Genomic DNA, 22479 nt, shown 5'->3' on the forward strand with positions numbered 1-22479 from the left:
GAACGTGGTGCCGTTTAATGACATTACGTCACAGAACGTGGTGATGTCATAGTGACAGTCGTTTCATCCTTTGATGTTCAAGTCTATAAATAGAGGAAAGCTGTCAAAGGGAATTCATTGAGCTATCGTTTTGTTGGAGTGATACAGCACATAAAAAAGCAGAAATGACTTCGAAACCTAACAAAGACAGAAATGTTAATTTCTTGAAAGCAATGGTTAAAAAAAGTGAAAAAGAAAAAGAAACATATGCCAGACAGTTCGACCAAAGACTGCAGCCAATGATTGATGAAGTTGAAAAGCTTAAAACTGAGCTTGACTACTTCAAAAAACAGGACACAATCAAGAACAAACGGATCGAGGATCTAACTAAAGAAAACAAAGAACTTTGGCAGAATAATGAGATGCTGTCTTCTGTTGTGGACGACAGGACCAGTATCTCAGACAGGTTGGACTCGAGAAAAGATGACAACGAAGCTCTCATAAAGTTCCGCGCAGAGACGGAGAAAACGCTGGCTGAACTTAATAGGAAACATGAAGAAGATGTTGAAGTGCTGCAAGCATTGCTGGAAACGGAAAAAGAAAAAGTTGCGCGTCAGCAGTTTCACAACAGCCAATTCGTCGACTTACTGGTGAAACGCCACAAAGAGGAGAAAAATCGGATGCAGCAATTTTATGACGAAAATACATCAAAACTCACAGACAAAGCATATGCTGCAGAAACAAAGTTAAAAATCGTCATAGGCATTTATGATAAATATATTGCAAAGCTTGAGAAGAAAATGGAAATTGGTAAAAGTGTGAGCATCAATGCAGTCAAAGAACGTGAGGAGGAACATAAATCCTCGAAGTTTTGGATCGAGGGCCTTTTGACGCATAATGCAAAGCTGCAGGACCAAAACAAATTAATAGGCAAAACGGTGAAAGATTTAACAGATGAGAAAGCTCAAATGGGGAAGACCATCAACGAAAAAACGGCCCAGCAAATGGAGATGAAACAAAAATGTCAGAGAAATATTAGGGCTCTGGCCTTTGAAAAGAAAATGAAGGCTGGGGTGGAAGATGAAAATGATTCTCTGAAAAAGAAAAATGAAGACATAAAAAAGGCCCTAAGTAAAGAGAAGGAAGAACACAGAAAGACAGCAGTGGACAGGCATAAAGTAAAAACGGCACACAATCAGGCACTGGCTGAAAAGATCTCACTGGAAGAGCAACTGCGCGCCACAAAAAAGCAAACAGAAATATTCACACACAAAACGAATTGCCTGGAAAAGAAAAAGCGCCACTTCCAAGAGGAATTGTACCAGTGCGTTTTGTCCTTTGAAAAGGCATTTCCACATGCAGGTCACTTCAGAGAAAAAGAAAAGGTGGAATTTAGGGATAAATTCCTCAACTTGAAAAAGAAATACGTAGACGGTGTGGAAGGCATCCCCTTTGTTGGAACAACGAAGGAGTTTCTTGAAAAACAGCTGAACTGTCTACGTACCAGATGCAAGGATCTAGATGCAGCTTTACTAGATAAAACACGGGAGCTGGAATCATTTAAAAAGCAGTACAATGATATGGTAAAGTCTTCCGAATACGCTTTATTCAAACAAAAACAGGAGCTCATTGGACCAGTGAACCAGATGATCAGAAAGGCTGGCAATGAAGAAAAAGAGATAGGTCATCTAAAATCTAGAGTGAAAGACGTTCAACTCCAGCTTAAATTAGAAAAACAGAAAGGACAAAAGCTCGCACCGTTGGTCCATAGAGGCGTGATGGGGAGATGTTATGGGGAGACTCCGTCTCAGATCTTTCCACAGATTAAACCTCGTCCACCTCCAGTGCAAACTAAATTTATTCAAGTGGCTCCAAAACACCCTGGCAGACGAAGGCCTTCCCCAGAGTCTCCATCAACACCACCTTTCCTCAATTCTTATGATGTATTACCACCAATTGGAATAGGCCATTAGAAGTATACTTCATCTTGTCTCCCTCTATTCTTTTTCCATCACCCCCAACCGGTCGCAGCAGATGGCCGCCCCTTCTTGAGCCTGGTTCTGCCGGAGGTTTCTTCCTAAAGGGAGTTTTTCCTCCCCACTGTCGCCCAGTGCTTGCTCAAAGGGGATCTTTGGATTGTTGGGGTTTTCTGGATTTTTCTGTAGTGTTTTCACCTTACAGTATAACGCAGCTTGAGGAGACTGTTGTTTTGCCATGATGCTATATAATCTTAAATATAACTGAATTTTCTAAACATCTATTATAGCATCAAAGTAAAACAATAAAACTAAAGTATACTTCAATGAAATTAATCAAAATGTCTAACCCTACGGTGGCCCTGAGAGGCCAAACGGACACCAGCAGTAAGAAAAATGCTGCAAAAGCACACAAAACACAACGGAAATAGGAAAAACAAAACAGCATTTTTCTTATCGCTGGTGTTTTCTAAAGTTGCAGTCCGTTTGGCCTCTGAGGGCCACCGTACTAACCTGACCAAAAAAGAAGAGAAAAAATGAATAAATAAATAAAAATCCAAATCACAAAAACCTTCTGATTTCTGTTGTGTTTTATTGTGTTGTATGAAAGGACTTATATTGCAAGGTAAAATCCCCAATATATAAACCAGAAATCCCAACAATAGCAAGTCATTTCACACTTGCTAGAATTCCAAAAACGTCCAAATCTTTTGCGTCTGTGTGAGTTTTTGATACAATTTTATATCAGCTTCAAAAGAAACAGAGCAATAAAGTTTTTCTCTTGAGTTCTGCATCTCCCTGCCCTTTTACAACATTTTTGTTTTGGTGGCTGAGTGGCAATTTAGAAAGCTAGCATGTGATTGACAGTTTCCAATTGGCTGAAAGAAGAGATTTAAATTAAGTTTGATAAAACCTTATCTGGTTTCATAATTTATGCTGCTAGTTTGGTGAGTTAAAGTTTATGACGCACTCATCTGATAATTCATCGAGATAACTTTTGACTTCTTTCCTTCTTTATTATTATTATTATTATTATTTAAAGGAACCTATTAAATCTTTTTTGTAATGAAAATCAATCAATAGTAATTGTCGATAGAATGAAAGTCAAAATGGAATTTCTTTACAGATTTGTCGTCAGCTCTTAAGGATTTACGTATTACATGATTTATGACTCATTACATTTTTGTTATTGTTGGAGCTATTTGTTCTTTATTTATTTATTTTTAAATTAGTTAAAGTTTGTTGTTAGTTTACTTATATTTTGGGGTTTATTTGTCGGTTAATATTTTGTTTTAACCCTTGTATGGTGTTCGGGTCTGTGAGACCCGTTTTCAGGCTGGCACCAGAACACCACGGATGTGCCCCGAGATGAGTGTGAAAATGTGATTATCAACAAGCCCACCTGGGCTTCAGGTAGGCCGCACGCTTGTCCAGAGTTCACTTTGTCTTCAAGCGTTTTAATTTAAAACATCAACTGAGGCTTACCCCAAGCTAAAAGAAGCTAAACCTATACACCATGGACAGAGACAGTCTGATTGAGTTTTATTTTAGGCTGGGAATGAGCTACAAACGCATTTTGAAAAGCCTGGCAATGCAAGGAACCATCATTACGGAGAGACATTTAAACCGGATATTGAGAGCCAAGTCGCTTTACAGACGTAAGTACGACCTGGACGCCGGGATAGATTTTATTGTGAACCAACTGCAAGGGCCTGGGAAGGATCACGGTTATCGGTGGATGTTTACAAAGTGCAAACAACACGGCACTGCAATCAGGAAAGAAGACGTCAGGATCCTCATCTCTTTACTGGACCCATTAGGTTCCCAGGTTCGCCAGACCACACGTCTCAGAAGGAGGCAATATTTTGCTCAGGGGCCTAACTTTGTGTGGCACATAGACTCTTATGACAAACTAAAGCCATATGGGATATGTATTAATGGATGCATCGACGGTTTCTCACGCAACATCATTTGGCTGCGGGCCGCACACACTAACAGTGACCCAAAGGTTATCGGAGGTTACTTTGTGGAAGCAGTGGAGAGTCGTGGGGTTGGCCTACCCCAAGCTAAAAGAAGGCAGATTATGTTCTCAGATAAAGCAAGCAATGAGGGCGAAGCAGAGAAAGTACCTGCACAATACATTCACATAAATCAAAATGGAATTTCTTTGAGGACACAAACATCTGGGGAGTAAACAGCTGTTTCAATACCTAATCACAGATGATGAGGACGAAGTCGAAGTCCTGCAAGGACTGCTGGAAACAGCAAAAGAAAAGGTGGTACGTCAGGAATTTCACAACAGCCAAGTTGTTGAATTATTATTGAAACGCCACAAAGAGGAAAAAAATAAGATGCAGCAATTTTACGAGGAAAATACTAAAAAAAACTCGAAGACAAAGCCAATGCTGCAGACAGAAAGTTAGAAGAGGTCATGGAAATGTATGATTCCAAAATAGAAAAGCTTGAGAGAACAGTAAAAAATAGTAGAGGTTGGCCGTCAATGCGGTTAAAGAACGCGAGGAACAACATCAATCCTCGCAGTGTTGGATTGAGGGTCTTCTGACACGTAATACAAAGTTACAGGACGAAAATGAATTGATGGATAAAACCGTGAAAGAATTAACAGACGAGAAAGATCAAATGGGCAAAGTAATAGACAACCAAAAGGCCCAGAATATGGAGATCAAACGGAAATGTCAGAGAAATATTAGGGCTCTGGCCTTTGAAAAGAAAATGAAGGCTATGGTCGAAGATGAAGTTGATTCTTTGAAAAAGAAAAATGAAGACCTAAAAAAGGCCCTAAGCACAGAGCAGGAAAACCACAGAAAGACAGCAGTGGACAGGTATAAAGTAAAAACGGCACACAATCAGGCACTGGCTGAAAAGATCTCACTGGAAGAGCAACTGCGCGCCACAAAAAAGCAAACAGAAATATTCACACAAAAAACGAATTGCCTGGAAAAGAAAAAGCGCCACTTCCAAGAGGAATTGTACCAGTGCGTTTTGTCCTTTGAAAAGGCATTTCCACATGCAGGTCACTTCAGAGAAAAAGAAAAGGTGGAATTTAGGGATATATTCCACAACTTGAAAAAGAAATACGTAGACGGTGTGGAAGGCATCCCCTTTGTTGGAACAACGAAGGAGTTTCTTGAAAAACAGCTGAACTGTCTACGTATCAGATGCAAGGATCTAGATGCAGCTTTACTAGATAAAACACGGGAGCTGGAATCATTTAAAAAGCAGTACAATGATATGGTAAAGTCTTCCGAATACGCTTTATTCAAACAAAAACAGGAGCTCATTGGACCAGTGAACCAGATGATCAGAAAAGCTGGCAATGAAGAAAAAGAGATAGGTCATCTAAAATCTAGAGTGAAAGACGTTCAACTCCAGCTTAAATTAGAAAAACAGAAAGGACAAAAGCTCGCACCGTTGGTCCATAGAGGCGTGATGGGGAGATGTTATGGGGAGACTCCGACTCCGTCTCAGATCTTTCCACAGATTAAACCTCGTCCACCTCCAGTGCAAACTAAATTTATTCAAGTGGCTCCAAAACACCCTGGCAGACGAAGGCCTTCCCCAGAGTCTCCATCAACACCACCTTTCCTCAATTCTTATGATGTATTACCACCAATTGGAATAGGCCATTAGAAGTATACTTCATCTTGTCTCCCTCTATTCTCTTTCCATCACCCCCAACCGGTCGCAGCAGATGGCCGCCCCTTCTTGAGCCTGGTTCTGCTGGAGGTTTCTTCCTAAAGGGAGTTTTTCCTCCCCACTGTCGCCCAGTGCTTGCTCAAAGGGGATCTTTGGATTGTTGGGGTTTTCTGGCTTTTTCTGTAGTGTTTTCACCTTACAGTATAAAGCAGCTTGAGGAGACTGTTGTTTTGCCATGATGCAATATAGTATTAAATATGACTACATTTTAAAAACATCTATTATAGCATCAAAGTAAAACAAAAAAACTAAATGAAATGAATCAAAATGTCTAATCTGGCAAAACAAGAAAAGAAAAAAGGTTTCACCTTTAAATAAAAATCCAAATCACAAACACATTCTGATTTTTGTTGTGTGTGTTTTTTTGTGTGTGTTGTCACGTATAAAATCTTTGCACTCTGTCTCGGTGTCTGCCCGGCCGGCTCCGCAAGGCTACATATGTTTATTGTGTTGCTGCTTTCTTCCACTCGTCATTCTGCCTGGGCGGAGCTCAGGCCCACGCACCTGTCTGCAATTACGCTGCAACGTGTCCTGTCTGTATGGAGACTGAGAGCTGCCAGAGTAATAATGTAGATACAGGCCTCTTTCTCCTTCTGCTGCTGTTCATGCTTTTATTCCATTGATGTTGCTATCATTTGTAAATATATTTATTTGCTCTTATTTTATCAATTTACTGTCGTTCATGTATTTAATCTTCTTTGTATTTAAATATGATTTTTTTTAAGTAATGCCGCGAGATGGACAGTTAAATAAAGGTTTCATTGAATTAAAAAAAAGATTTAAAGATGACTGGTGGCGGAAGCAGAGCACAGACTGTCTGTGAGAATCTATCGCCATCGTGTGGTGCAGAGATATATTGCCATTGAATTTAGACAACGAAAGCTTGGCTCACAGAGCAGCTGCAACACGAACAAAAAACATTAAATAGCAACATGATATATTATATTATATTATATTATATTATATTATATTTATAGCTGTCGAAATTAACGCGTTAATTGCGATAATTAAATTTTGGAATTAATTACGTTAGAATATTTAACTATTTAGCGCAACACGCAGATAAGTCGCTCCCATAATTCCACTTGATTTGTTTACCGCGCCACTGAAAATGGAGAAGCAGGAAGCGGATGGCCTTCTGGATGGGGAATTTAAATACAAGAAGAACATAGATGGGACAATAAACAAACGCGTTGTAATTTGCACTCACTGTAGTAAAGAGTTTCAATTTCACCGTTCAAATTCGACCTTAAAATACCACCTTAATGCCAAACACGCGTTTGTCGGGGCAGCAGCTTCACCCGGCCTGCGTCAGACCACTCTTAGTGAACGCAGGCCACTCGGTAAGTCTTCTTTGGACAAACTGACCGACAATATAGCCAAATGGATAGCAAAGGACTGCAGACCGCTAAGCATTGTGGAGGACAAGGGCTTTGCGGATGTTTTAAAGGTTGCATCTCAGGACGCGTCCTACAAGCCCCCAGCGAGAAGCACAATAACAATTCGAATCCACGAACTGTATGAAACGGAGAAAAAGAAAAAAGAAGAGGCTTTAGTTCACACAGAATGCGTGGCTCTGACAGGAGACCACTGGACATCATTGAGTAATGACAATTACCTGGGAGTTACTGCGCATTTAATCACTGAAGCCTGGGGTCTGACATCCTTTGCGCTGACTATAATGAAAACGGAAGAGCGGCACTTTGCGGAGGCTTGTGCAGAGCAGTTCCAGACTGTTGCTCGCAGGTGGAGAATTGAGGAGAAGGTGACAACAGTAGGCACGGACAGTGCGCGCAATATGATCGCCGCGGCTCGCATCATGCCATTCAATCACATGCCGTGTACCGCGCACATTCTACAGAGATGCATCACAGTGAGTCTCGCAGACAGTGGCTTTGTCACTGCGCTGGCCAAATGCCGCAAAATTGTTGGCCATTTTAAGCACAGCCCAGCAAACACAGCAGAGCTGAACGCAGAGCAGGTGTCACTGGAGCGCAAGCAGGAGCCGTTGGCCCAGGACGTGCCTACGCGCTGGAACTCCACGCTGGAGATGGTGAAGCGCTTGATCCGCAACCAAACTGCAGTAACCGCGACTCTGGATAAACAAAAGCATAAACTTGTCCTCCTGACGCCTCCAGAGTGGGACAAACTCCAGAGACTGGAGACACTTCTAGAGCCCTGCAGGTGAGCCTGTCATTGTGACCATAATTGTAGGTTTAGATTAAATGTATCAAACATACATCTTAAATCAGTTTTGTTATTATGAAAATGTCTTATTTAAAAAATAAATGAAATCAAATATTTTATTAATATTACCTAGTATTAAAAAGCTTTTTTTAATTTGCTGTCTTATCTCTCTGTGTGTGTGTGTGTGTGTGTGTGTGTGTGTGTGTGTGTGTGTGTGTGTGTATTCCACTGCAGATATGTGACTGAACTGCTGGGAGGAGAGGCCTATGTCTCCTGCTCTGTAGTTCTACCAGCCTTCTGCCACCTGCGCCGTGTCATGGAAGTAACTGATGAGGACCCTGCATATGTGGTGAGGTTTAAAGAGAAGTTTAAGGAAGACCTTGCTTCCCGCCAGGAACATACCAACTATGCATGGCTCCAGATCGCAACTGCACTGGACCCACGTTTTAAAGACCTACGCAGTGTGCCCAAGACTGACAGAGAAGCAGTGTGGACCACACTGGCAGGCATGCTGCATGAAGACTCTCCTAGAAGATCACACACTGCAGAAGAAGGTCCAGCCAAGAAGACTGCAACCCCCCCACTGTGCTTTGCCCTGATATCTGCAGTGTGAGGTTGGATCGCTCATTCTCATCCTCACACTGATGCCACTTATTTCGGTCTTTGTTTGACATAAAAGGGCATATTTGTCACTTTATTGCAACTATATTTGCACTCTTGAGCTCCTTCATTCACTGACTGATCATAAAGTTATTACTTGCGTTATGTATTCATCCGTTTGAACATAATTAATGAAGCCACATGTAATCACTAAAATTTGTATTTTGGGTACAATAAGAGAGTTTCAGATGGAATGCTGTTTTGTTTTGTTTAAATTTCACCAACTTGCTGATGCCCACGGTTGTGAGTGCGGCTTCTTGCTGTACATGGGTGGATGGTTGTAAATCACATCACAGATGCCAAAAACCTCTCAAACCAAGCCCCCTTGCCGGTGATGCTGTGCGCAACCTCGTGACGGAGTCAAGCATATTCAAAACACCCCCTCACCTCCCGTGTCAAACTCAAATGTCAGCCTATTTCATGTGTCACTTTTGGAGCAGTTGCCATCCCGACGAGCCATGGAGAAGTTCGTGTTTGTGTTATTTTACTTATTTGGTGTTCTGGTGTGTTTGGGCACCGGTCAGCACCATCGTGTTGAGCACGTGTTGGACCGTGGACACACCGGATTCAGTGGGAGAATAACGGTCAGGTGTACAGTTTACTGAGCACTGGGACTCAGTATCGTTTACCAGCACAGACACGGAGACGCGCTCAGCTTCTATTGAGAGCAAACAACCAAGTGAACCCTCCGGCTGCGTCCAGTAGACGAGACACACCGTCTGGGCCGGGAGCTTTCCGAGCATTCAGACTCTTAAACTGCTTCCTCGCATCTGCTTCATGAATATGAAGGGTTGTGGTGGGAGGAGGTGGTGTGAAATCCTCTTTTGTGTGGGGTGAGGAGGGGGGTGTTGTAAAAGTCCCCAAGAGCAATGATGAGAGAGTCCGGGAATGTCCGCTCCATGTGCAGTATCTGCTCCGCGAGTGCGCACTGAGCTGCCTGCGCATCCGCATCTGGCGGGATGTAAACAGCGGCCAAGATGAATGAAGCAAACTCCCGCGGAGAATAAAACGGTTTGCAGTGAATAAAAAGGTATTCCAGAGAGGAAGAGCAGTGCTGAGCAATCACTGTTACATCTGTGCACCAGCCACTATTAATGTAGAAGCAGACACGTCCACCTGTGGTCTTACCAGAGAGAGAGGCCTGCCGGTCCGCGCGCAGCAGATGAAAGCCCTCCAGCTTGAGCGCGCTGTCCGGGATGTCCTCACAGAGCCACGACTCCGTAAAACACAAGACACAGGAGGAGGCAACGTCTCTGTTCATGCTTCTCATCAGGGCCAGCTCGTCCATCTCATTCCTGAGTGAGCGTACGTCGGAAAGGAAGATCCCAGGAAGAGCAGTTCGCAGTCCGCGTCTCCTCAGACGCACGAGTGCGCCGGCTCGCTTTCCTCGCTTTCGGCGTCTCACTTTCCTGATCAGAGTCTGCAGTAAATCTGCCGCAGATGCGACAAATATTGGAAGTAAATCCACAGGTGTTGTAGTCCTGTAGTTAAGAAGCTCTTCTCTAGTGTAAGAATATCCAGAGGAGTGCCCAGACACAGAAGTTATGCACAAAAACAAAACAGAAGTAACGCACTGAAGCACCGGGGCATCCATACGCGGCGGCGCCATCTTGGAACAAGGGACTTGTCTTTGAAAGGTAGAGTGTTAATTACTAAAGCTGAAGGGATATCCCGATGAACATATGCTGCTCTCTCCTTACATCTGGATAAGAAAAGTAGTAAAGATATTGACCGTATGCTCTTTAATTTTATATGGAAAAACCGTACGCACTATATTAGAAAAACTGTTGTGATGAATAAGTACGAATCAGGTGGGCTTAACGTCTTAGACTTTTCTACTTTAAATAACACTTTCAAAATTAATTGGGCCAAACATTTTCTTAAAACCCTACCTCTATCTGGAACTTTATACCATACCACATTTTCTCTCGTTTTGGTGGCTTTACTTTTATTTGAAATTGTAATTACAATGTTGAGAAAGTCCCTGTAAAGCTTTCATCCTTCCATAAGCAGGTCCTCTTAGCGTGGACCCTCATTTATAAACACAACTTCTCACCTCACAAATACCTTATCTGGAACAACAGAGATATTTTATAGAAAAATAAATCACTTTTCCTGGAAACTTGGCTCCAAAATGGGATCCTATTGGTGGCTCAGCTGGTTAGTAAAGAGGGACAACTACTTACTTACAACGACTTTATTGCACTATATAATTTTCCAATCAGTGTTCCAGATATCAAGCGGAAGACAGTCGGGATGGTCCCCCATAAATATTTGATTGTAAATAAGGTGAAAGAAGTCTCTTTTAAAATTCGACATACATGTTATCCAGCCAGTCACTACATGGTCAAATTCAAAAGGGACATAAATACTAATTGTACTTTCTGTGGGGATCATCCAGAAACGGTGACACATCTTTTTTGGTACTGTTCTTTTACACAGAGATTCTGGAAGGAATTTAGCAGCTTTGTTATTGTCCATATTTTAAGGGAGTTTTCTTTACGATGGGAAAATGTTTTATTCTGTTTCTTTAAGTTCCCCAAGAAGTATGAGAAATGTTTTTTATGATAAATTTCTTAATACTTTTAGCTAAATTTTTTATCCATAAATGTAAGTTTACTAACAAAACACCATATTTCTGTCATTATTTTAAGGATGTGCACATGCACATACAATCAATATCAGACTGCACCAACAAAAAGGCTCTCACAACAATATATGTATGTGAATTTTTGCGTGTATTCTTATAATTGTTACCTTTTTCTTTCACCCTTGGCTTTTTGTGTTCATGTTCTGTTGTATACTTCATCTGTTCGTATGTTGTATACTCATTGTTTGTTAAATAAAGTTTTAAAAAAAAAAGACACGCTTTGTTTAGACCCCCAAAATCCTTTCCACGCCCACCCCCGTGACATCACGCTCCAAAGCCCTGTTACGTCACAGAACGTGGTGATGTCATAGTGACAGTCCTTTCATCCTTTGATGTTCAAGTCTATAAATAGAGGACAGCTGTCAAAGGGAATTCATTAAGCTATCGTTTTGTTGGAGTGATACAGCACATAAAAAAGCAGAAATGAGTTCGAAAGCTAACAAAGACAGAAATGTTAATTTCTCGAAAACAATGGTTAAAAAAAGTGAAAAAGAAAAAGAAACATATGCCAGACAGTTCGAGCAAAGACTGCAGCCAATGATCGACGAGGTTGAAAAGCTCAAAACTGAGCTTGACTACTTCAAAAACCTGCATACAGTCAATAAGAAACGGATCGAGGATCTAACAAAAGAAAACAATGAACTTTTGCAGAATAATAAGCTGCTGGGTTCGGTCTTGGATGACAGGACAAACATCGCAGACAGGTTGGACTCGATAAAAGATGACCACGAAGCTCTGGTAAAGTTCCGCGCAGAGACGGAGAAAACTCTGGCTGAGCTTAAAGAAAAACACGAGGACGAAGTCCAAGTCCTGCAAGGACTGCTGGAAACAGAGAAAGAAAAGGTGGCACGTCAGCAATTTCACAACAGCCAAGTTGTTGAATTATTATTGAAACGCCACAAAGAGGAAAAAAATAAGATGCAGCAGTTTTACCAGGAAAATACTAAAAAACTGGAAAACAAAGCAAATGCTGCAGACAGGAAGTTAGAAGAGGTGATCAACATGTATGACTCCAAAATAGAAAAGCTGCAGACGGCAGTAAAAAATAGTAGAGGTGTGACCGTCAATGCGGTTAAGGAACGCGAGGAAGAACGTCAATCCTCGCAGTGTTGGATTGACGGTGTTTTGTGGCATAATACACAGTTACAAGACGAAAATGAATTTATGGTTAAAAACATGAAAGAATTAACAGAGGAGAAAGGTCAAATGGGCAAAGTGATAGACGACCAAAAGGCCCAGAATATGGCGATCAAGCAGAAATGCCAGAGTAATATTAGAGCTCTGGCCTTGGAAAAGAAAATGAAGGCTATGCTTGAAGACGAAGTTGATTCTTTGAAAAAGAAAATTGAAGACGTCAAAAAGGCCCTAAGCACAGAGCAGGAAAACCACAGAAAGACAGCAGTGGACCGGCACAAAGTAAAAGCGGCACACAATCAGGCACTGGCTGAAAAGGTGGCGCTGGAAGAGAAACTGCGCTCCACAAAAAAGCAACGGGAAAGATTTATATCCAAAGTGAATTGGCTGGAGAAGAAAGAGCGCTACTTCCAAGAGGAATTGTGCCAGTGCGTTTTGTCCTTTGAAAAGGCATTTCCACATGCAGGTCACTTGAGAGGAAAAGAAAAGGTGGAATTTAGGGATATGTTCCACTACTTGAAAAAGAAATACGTAGACGGAGTGGAAGGCACCCCCTTTGTTGGAACAACGAAGGAGTTTCTTGAAAAACAGCTGAACTGTCTACGTACCAGATGCAAGGATCTAGATGCAGCTTTACTAGATAAAACACGGGAGCTGGAATCATTTAAAAAGCAGTACAATGATATGGTAAAGTCTTCCGAATACGCTTTATTCAAACAAAAACAGGAGCTCATTGGACCAGTGAACCAGATGATCAGAAAAGCTGGCAATGAAGAAAAAGAGATAGGTCATCTAAAATCTAGAGTGAAAGACGTTCAACTCCAGCTTAAATTAGAAAAACAGAAAGGACAAAAGCTCGCACCGTTGGTCCATAGAGGCGTGATGGGGAGATGTTATGGGGAGACTCCGACTCCGTCTCAGATCTTTCCACAGATTAAACCTCGTCCACCTCCAGTGCAAACTAAATTTATTCAAGTGGCTCCAAAACACCCTGGCAGACGAAGGCCTTCCCCAGAGTCTCCATCAACACCACCTTTCCTCAATTCTTATGATGTATTACCACCAATTGGAATAGGCCATTAGAAGTATACTTCATCTTGTCTCCCTCTATTCACAGAGCAGGAAAACCACAGAAAAGACAGCAGAATATGCATCTTCTTTTTGTTTTCATATTTTAATCTATATTTAATTGTTTTGTGGTTTGCAGTGTTTTGTGTTGTTTCACTTTAAATTTGTAAAAGGAAAAAGCTGAAAATTTAAATAGTTAAAAGTTGAAATGTGAATATTTGATTTTTGTATTATATGATTTATTTATTACATTTTATGTGAAGTGAATAAAAAGTATATTTACGGTTGCCCCTACAGACAAAGCACATACAAACTTCAAATCACGTATGAACTCTGAAGCACATACAAACTCCAAAACACGTAAAAACTCTGAAGCACGTAAAAACTCTGAAGCACGTAAAAACTCAAAACACGTACAAAAGACAACAGAAGTGCTCCAGGATGCTGGGCGCAGTGTTGAGCTTTTGTTACCTAGTGGCTACACAAGCCAGCAAGTACCAACGACCGGATTTGGTGTGTGGTAGTAACAGGTAAATGAACTTTTTTTTTTAATTATTTGGATATATATGAGTGCGTGTGTATAAATACACAAACAATACACACATGCTTTTAATTGTGTAATTTAAGTGATCTAGTAGCTCTGCTTTGGAAGTTCAGTTCATGCTAGAAATGTGTTTTGAAGTTTGTACGTGTTTTGTCTCTAGGGGCCACCGCATATATTTATATATAAACATATATGAATAAAACCACTTTTTTTTACGCTAGTAATTCCTTTTGTGCATAATTTTATATTATTGTTAATAATAAATTAATTAAAGCAACAAAACAACCCGAAGAGCCGGTTTGGAGCCGAAAGAGCCGGCTCTTTTTAGTGAGCCCAACCAAAAGAGCCGGATCTCTAAAAAGAGCCGGAAATCCCATCACTATTAGGGTGGGTTAGGTTAGGGGAATGGAAATTCCTCCCTGCACAAGGAGGGCAGGAGTAGGTGCACGCTCCGCACCATGACCCTTCCCGAGACCCACCATCCCATCTACCGTATCCGGCAATCCCCAGGTCCGAATTGAGGTAAGTACCGTCCTTTTCTTTTTCAGGTTCAGGTAAGTACCAAATTATGTTTAATTTTACCAAAGTTGTGTTTTATTTGTCCTGTTTTTTTAGGTTTCTAACTGTGTTTTAATAAAATTTGATTTCTCAATGAATTTAGTCTGTGTCATTTTTAATTCCAATTTTTAGGCTTTTAAACTGTTTTTATCCATAAATTATCCAATTTTTAGGTTATAAATTTATGATATTCCAATTTTTAGGCCAGTAAATCAATATGTAAATGAAAAAAACATCAAAAGAAACCCCCCCCCCCCAAAAAAATAACAAACTAAAACAACAAGCAAAAACACTTTTTAGCGCTGACGCATGGCTGTAGCTACATTTCGGCTGGGCTGTGCCTTCTTCAGGGTGTGCACATGCGTCGCTGGCCAAATTAAAATGAAGAAACTCTTCTCTGCCCCTCCTTTTATAGTGTGCTGTGTCTCCTCCCACTCTTGGGATTTCTGTTTTATTGGGGTTTTTTTTGTTCAGTATCTTTAATGTTTGTCCTGTGTTAGCTTAGGCTTTTTTTGTTTTTATTATTTTTCTGGCACCTCCTTCTGTAATGTCTTTTCCATTATCCATCCTTATTTTTCTATTGTTATGGCACCCCCTTCTTATTTGTCCTTTCCGTTAATTTTTTCGTGATTTTGTTCCTTTCCTGTGATTATCCTATTCATCCTGCTCTGTCCTTGTTATGAGATCCTCCGTGACCTTTTGTGCTATGTTGCGTTTTATTGTGTTGTCAAGTGGAATTTGTGCACACTTTCCCGAGGTTTCTTCCCATTATCTGGCACCTGGGAGTTTTTCCTTGTCTTCCTAGAGAGCCAGCTTGGCCTGGGTCAGGAGCTCTATCACAGCAAAACAACAAAAAAAAGACTTTTATGAAAGAACGACTTGAATTTTGTGTTATTTAAAAACACGTATTTAATTATTATTCAGTGTTGTGTGTGATAGCAAACTGCCAGCCTTAAACCTGAAAAAAACTCACGATTTTATAGAACTAGACAATGCATTTCCTGAAGAAAATTTCAATGTAATGATTATTTATTAATACGTTTTGTATTCAGTATTTAGTTTTATAAAGTAAATGCTGACCACACAAGTTTCCTTCTGGATTAATAAAGTTTTAAAAAATATCTGTAAAGTGTTATGAAATATAAAAATGTTTTTGTTGAGAATATGTCCACACAAAATAATTAAATAGGGCATTTTCTGTTATTTAACAGAGGTTTTCTGTTTTATAATTACACTGCAGTTTGGACGACGAGCTTCTGGAACGTTTTTAGGCATTTGTTCACATTTTGCAATTTAAGCCCCAAGAAACATAAAGATTTTATTATTTTATTCCAGCAGCACTCCATTATCATGTACACTGTAAAATCTAACATTGTGTTTAATTAAAAAAATGTAAGGATATACTAAACTCAATTTTTATCAGTTTGTTTAAATAAGTTACCAGTAGTTTTTATTCAAAAAGCTGATCAACCCAGTTTATTTGAGTTGTCTTGAATTGGAAAAACTAAGTAAGCTAGAAATTTTGCTTCTCAGTGCAGGCTTTTAAAAGATATGGTTTGAAAATGCCATGTCACTGCTATCCTCCTCACTTTGCACAGATCAGTCTGCATGTTCATGGCACCCACATTTTTTTATTGCATTAGTTTGAGCAAACCTGGGTTCAGATGGAGCAGCTTGAGCTCAAGAGATAATTTCTGTGATTTTTTGCGTGATACTCTGGCTTGGAAGTAAACTGTTTTTGTACCTTCTTTCAGTTTAGAACCAGGTTTTGAACTTGCTAGCTAGCCAGCTTGTTAGCCTAGCATTAGCCTAGCGTTGCTGCTGCTTCTCAGCTCATGTTACGTAGAAAATTAACCCCAAGTGAAAAAGATAAGCGCAAAATCACAGACAGACAGTACGCAAAATGCCTATGTCCTGTTGTGTTTACGGATGCTCCAGTAGGTCGACCAGAGAAACTGATAAACGGTATTTTAGGGTACCAAAAATAGCCCAACGAAGAGGAGAAAAATGGAAAATTCTAACCGAAAAACGTAGGAAAAAATGGATTTTAAATTTACGTTTACAGTTGGGAGGAGCAGAGTCTGCCAATGCCCGTGTCTGCAGCGACCACTTCGTCAGAGGTAATGTTATGTTTGCAAACGAACTTATTAGCATTAGGTTGTCGTTAAATTCTCGTTTACTTAGTGCTTTTAAGTTAGTAGTCTAATATTGACTTGATTGGGACTATAGGCTGCCCAAGTGCTTTGGATGACGACGAGTCGGAGGACTGGGCTCCGACGGTCAATCTCGGCTACGAACGAAAACCCAGATCGGAATCAGTTCTCAAACGAGAGAAAAGAATGAAGCTTAAGGCAGAACAGCATCGATGTGCAGAGGCGATTTTGGATATGCAACAGACGGCTGAGAGCCCGGATTTGAGCCTAGTGACAGTGGAGAACCCCGAACTGCAGCTTCCAGCTGAGAATCCACAACCAGAAGACTTCAGTGTGAATGAGACATTCACTTATCCAGGTAAGATATTGTGCTGAGATGTAAAACAAACAAGAATCATGTCAAAGAGAAAAAGATGCCATTATCTGTAATGATTATGGTCCAAGTTACATATTACATGTTTGTGATTTTTTTTAATCACAGAGTAAATCCATACCATTTTATTCAGAAAAAAAGAAAAAGTGGCACTTATTACCGTCAGGCACACACCACAGGTTTTTGTACACTGCTATGGTTCTTATATTGCCAGATTCCAGACAGTCTCCTTTCACAGATAAGTAAAGATATCCGTAATGTAAGGTTTCTGTGGTGAGAAACATATAAATATATTTTTTGTTTAGACGCAACATGTTTTTTTGTTGATTAAAAAAAATAATTACATTAAATTAACATAGTGAATTAAACACATTACACCAGATTCTAATAGCCCACTAAAAAAACTCCTACAGTGAAAATGAGTAAAAATTGAGGTTGCCTCTATTATGCTGATTATGCTCCCCCACTGTTATATTGCAGGCTGTGCGGATGCTGGATGCCAGACAGAGCTGACGATGGATGACATCGAGAAGATGGAGGATGTTTTGAGACAGAACACAGCAGAGCTGGTTGATCTTCGGAGCAAGGCTCTGGACACACAGTTCAGCCAGGAGGCTTTTGAAAAAAATGAAGACAAGACAAAGTTCTACACAGGGCTCCCCAACTTCTTAGTTTTAATTCAGATTTTTGAACTGTGCGAGCCCTATATCACCTCGGGACCTATGTCTTTGTTGTCCAAATTTGAACAATTCATACTAGTTTTGCTGAGGCTGAGACTAAATCTGCCCCTGAAAGATTTAGCTTTCAGGTTCAATATTTCTCTGTCCACTGCTTCTAGAGTTTGGCATAAAGTAATTGACATACTTCATAAAAGGTTAGAGTTCCTAATTGAGTGGCCAGAGCGACATGTTCTTCAAGCTACGATGCCACTGAGTTTCAGACAGGCATTTGGATGTAAAGTGGCTGTGATTGTTGATTGCTTTGAAGTCTTTATTGAGAGACCATCTAATCTTCTTGCACAAGCTCAAACTTGGTCCAACTACAAGCACCATCACACTGTAAAATTTTTGATTGGTGTTGCCCCCCAAGGCTACGTCACTTACATATCTTCTGCCTGGGGAGGGAGAGTTAGCGATAAGCAGATCACAATAGAGAGTGGCCTCCTAAATAACTTGTTACCTGGAGATATTGTCCTTGCAGATCGTGGGTTCAATATTGGCGATAATGTGGGGTTTTACTGTGCTTCACTACAGACACCGGCATTCACTAAAGGGAGAAAACAGCTGTCAGCCTATGAAGTGGCAGAGACAAGGAAAATAGCCAATTTGCGTATCCATGTTGAGCGAGTCATAGGTTTAGTCAGGAGGAAATATCAAATTCTGCAGAGCAGGGCTATGCCAATAGAGAACATGTCCACAAAGCCAGGTGAGACACATGCATTGATCGACAAGATTGGGGTAATTTGTTGTGCCTTATCAAATCTCTCCGAGTCTGTTGTCCCACTGGAGTAAGGGGGGTGGGTGGTAATCAATCAGTTAAAAAAAATTAAATGTCTTGTCACTGTCACGGCTCACAGAAGGGGGTGGAGAGGAAGAGTAGTGTCCAGTATCTGCTGCTTGGCTCTGGTGATAAGTAGAACAGGGTAGAGTAATAGTAGTACACTGAAAAAAAGGGACTGGCCATCTCTTGGATTTATGTAAGCATCTTGCATGCATTTAACACAATTGCCTCATGTTTTAAAGTTAAATGTAACTATATAGTGTAAAAACTACATGATATGCAGAAAGGGTGTATTAAATTGTTCATATCATGTTCAGGTGAAGTAAGTCAATAAGATAGCAACGTTAAATCTCGTGAAACCACGCGTGATTTCATCTCGCGGGCTTTGGATCGTGGTTTAAAAAAGGCATCCATCTCAGTCAAGTCGAGCAGCCAACTCTACGTTTTTGGTATGTCTTGATTTTTTGAATTCATTTTTACCATATTTCAGCCAAATGTAGTTAAACGTCTAGAGTGTCGCCATGTAACATGCTAAAAAAGAGCCGTTAGCTTATTTGCTGTTTTATCTGTTGTCAAAGAATTGGCGCTTTTTCATTTGAATTTGTCTTTGGCACAAGAGCCGTAATATCACATTAAACCTAATTACGAGGCACTCATAACATAATTTGGTTTTCTGTGTGAATAGATTTGTCAACTGACTCTTCAGTTACATTGTGTATTTACTGCACCGTGGTGTTAGTGAGATTTTGGACATTGAACAGCTTTAGCTAATATCATCAGCGGCATTATGCTAGCTTACATCCCTACCCCTCCTGCCCTCACCTGCTGTCCTTTTGTTTTTGTTTTTGTTTTTTTTGCTGCACATTGAGAGATGACCTCTATTCTGCATTTCACCAGGAGTCAGCTGATGGATTGTGGGTTCAAGGTGTTATGGTAAGAAAGTATATTCTATTTTCGTTTCTGTAACTTAATTATAATAGGTTTTTTATAATTATTAGGTGCATGCATACTCACCCTATTAATACAACTGAGAGATCCAAAATAGAATAGAATAGAATTCAACTTTATTGTCATTGCACATGCACAGGTACAGGGCAACGAAATGCAGTTTGCATCCATCCAGAAGTGCTTTAGTGATATAGATATATTACAATATATATTAGCAATAATATAGATATGTGAGTATATTACAGAAATGGGTCTATTATGGTATGTTATAATGTACACGGTATGAAGTATGTTGTGAATATTCTATAACTATAAGTATGTACAGGCTGTAGTGAGTACAAGCTATGTACAGGATATGAACAGGATATAAATATGAAAAACTATACAGAATATGAAATAAATAACTTTACAGAATCTGGGATATACAGCTATACAGAAATGGGAACTATGCAAGTTGTAAACAGTTGTAGGATTAAAGATTATCGAATGTACAGAATGATTATTTACACAAAATCTGCCATAGGTTTAACTTATACCTGTATGTATTGCCAGAAAGGTGATTACTGGACTCGCATTAATGCACACTTGAACTGAAATGAGGTTGTAACTTGTGGGTTGTTGGGTTGCAAATCAGAAACAAACATCTTTGGATTTTTTTTAATCCCATAAGATCTGGAAACACAGTTTTTATTCAACAAAACATTACTGATTAACCAAGCACAGTGCCTGCTGTTATTTCAAAATAATTTTATGTCATTTCAGATAAAATGCAGCATTCCAGTGCATCCCAACCATGCCTTTACAGTCAAGGTTTCTGACGGAGCTGAGTTTTTCTCTGACAGTCTGCTGAAAGTGTTTGCAAAGTGATCGGGGGAACAGGGCACAAAGCTAAAGGATGTAGCTGCCATTATGACAGTAAGAACTTTAAAATTCTTTAACTACAAAGTGTATATGTATTGCATTAGGTCAGTAAAAGATTTTTATGCTACATCCATTGAAACAGTCAACTATTACCTGTGAGTAATGATTCCACTAAAAGGATGCCATAATTTTCGTCATGCATTTACTGGCCCACTGAGAAAAAATTATCTTTTTTTAAAAATAAATGTTCTGGAAACTATATATCCATAAAGTTGATGTCAAACAGGAACTTTTGATATTGCTTTGTAGATGCTGGTGTTGCATGTTGACTGGTTTAAAAAGTCAAGAGTTTTTGTCTGGGATCATTTTCTTCTGTGCTACTGAAAAGTTCACAAATCTCTGTTTTCTTTGTTATAATAGTCAAGGATGACATTAATGCTCGGAGTCCCTCATCAAAGTGCTCCGCATCTGTGTGAAAGACAATTGCAACATCTTGGTGCAGGAGTTCATGGTGAGTGTTTTATGAGTAGATTGTGGCTTTGCAACATTTAAAAATGCATTTAGTTATCCACTTGATCCTCATTGGACTGGTTAGGACCAGTAGTCCTCTTTAATAATTTGAAGTTCACATGAGGCCTGGTAGTGAACTCGGCCGCCGGCCCTTGAGGCCCCATCCCCACCCCTGTATTAGGGGTCACATCAGTGTGAAAAAACTTTAAATTTGTCATTCTAATGAACAAAGGAAAATCCCACCAATATTTATATTAGCTTTTGTTTGAAAAAATGACCAACTGACCAACAGCTAACCAAATTGTGGGGCTGAAAGTCTAAATTCTAACATATTCTGAGTGACATAACCTGGATTTCTGATGGGCCGGTGTCTTTCTAACAAAAACTAATGTAAAGCATTTGAAATTATTATGTTTTTCACCCTCTCTTAGAAACTCTGTTAGACCATGAATGGCAGCATGGCAGGCCACTCTTTGGCTATAGCTATTTACTATGTTGCTTGCATTGGTTTAAATTACTCTAACATTAGAACTGGTAGATTCAAAAGAGATGAGTTTAAAAAGGAATCTTAAAGAAATGTTTTGTGTTTAACCAGGACTTGACTGAGGCCACTGCACAGATTGAGAAAACCACAATGAACATCTGTCTCCAGAGGATGCGGCAGGCAATGACTTTTCTGATGTTGTTCTTCAAGATCTGGATAACGTGACCTTTGCAGTAGCCATGCTGTTTGGACCTTTTTTATTCCTTCAACATGAGTTACCCATCACAACTCTGCTACACTTTTGAGGTGATTCAGTGGGTGGTAATGGAGTTGGATGCAACTCAGCTCTCAAGAAAAGCTCACAACTAAGACAAAACTGCTCCTGCAACGAAGCTCACTGTTATGCATGTGAGGTGACCAGCTCTAGGTGAGAGGACATTTAAATCTCACACTTGTTCTGCTGCATTTTTGAAGCTCAATTCCAGGAACGGATCGCAGGGTTCATTTTTATATACTCTGCAACTGCCATGAGGACGAGCCGTTTTTTGTTGTTGTTTGTTTTTCCTTTTGCTCTGTACAAGTTCTGTTTGTCTGTTTGGCAGCATTTTTAAATTTCTCTTTGTATTTTTTCTTTCTTTTACTAGTGAAGAGATGTAGCGTGAACAGTTATACAGTCTAAATATCCCATATGGGTCGTGTGAAATGGTATTTTCAGTTTCATTCAGTTGAAGTAAAGAACGTTGAATATTTCTAAGTGTGCTGTTTTGAACCAAGATGTCACAGTATGATCAGTGCTGTAATTTTTGACAGTCACTGTATCAATGTTATTTTTGCGTCTCTTGAATAAAGGTTTTGACCTGCAAGTGCTAATTTCTTTAGTTATTGGGGTAAAATGGGTAGTGTTAATAGGAAGGTGTTTGCCAATTCAGTAACCTAATTTAATGTTAATGGAAACTAACATTACCTCAAATTGTTTAGTCATAATTGTTGTTTAACTGAATCTTGACGTTAGAGGCCTTAAATAGAATGTTTTGATTTGTTCTTTCCCAACATTTTTCAAAAGAAACAGTCCAATTTCTTTGCTTTGATTGATTCCAGAGAACACGGAAGAACTGACATTATTTAACTGTTGATTTATATAGATTCAGTAGAGGAGTAATGTCAGTTTAATTCTTTA

The 22479-nt window shown here is 39.9% G+C and overlaps 1 protein-coding gene across 1 annotated transcript; it reads left to right on the forward strand.

The window, feature by feature from the left end:
• The first annotated feature begins 15990 nt into the window (after window positions 1–15990).
• LOC113015174 (uncharacterized) lies at window positions 15991–22165 on the forward strand. Its single transcript, XM_080300388.1, has 6 exons — window positions 15991–16593; window positions 16703–16984; window positions 17480–19432; window positions 20210–20362; window positions 20729–20819; window positions 21414–22165. Exons 1-3 carry the CDS (start codon window positions 16377–16379, stop codon window positions 18508–18510), a joined length of 1530 nt encoding a protein of 509 aa, XP_080156514.1. The 5' UTR covers window positions 15991–16376; the 3' UTR covers window positions 18511–19432; window positions 20210–20362; window positions 20729–20819; window positions 21414–22165.
• The last annotated feature ends 314 nt before the right edge of the window (window positions 22166–22479 follow it).

This window comes from Astatotilapia calliptera, chromosome 4, assembly GCF_964374335.1.
Source record: "Astatotilapia calliptera chromosome 4, fAstCal68.1, whole genome shotgun sequence".
NCBI lineage: Eukaryota > Metazoa > Chordata > Actinopteri > Cichliformes > Cichlidae > Astatotilapia > Astatotilapia calliptera.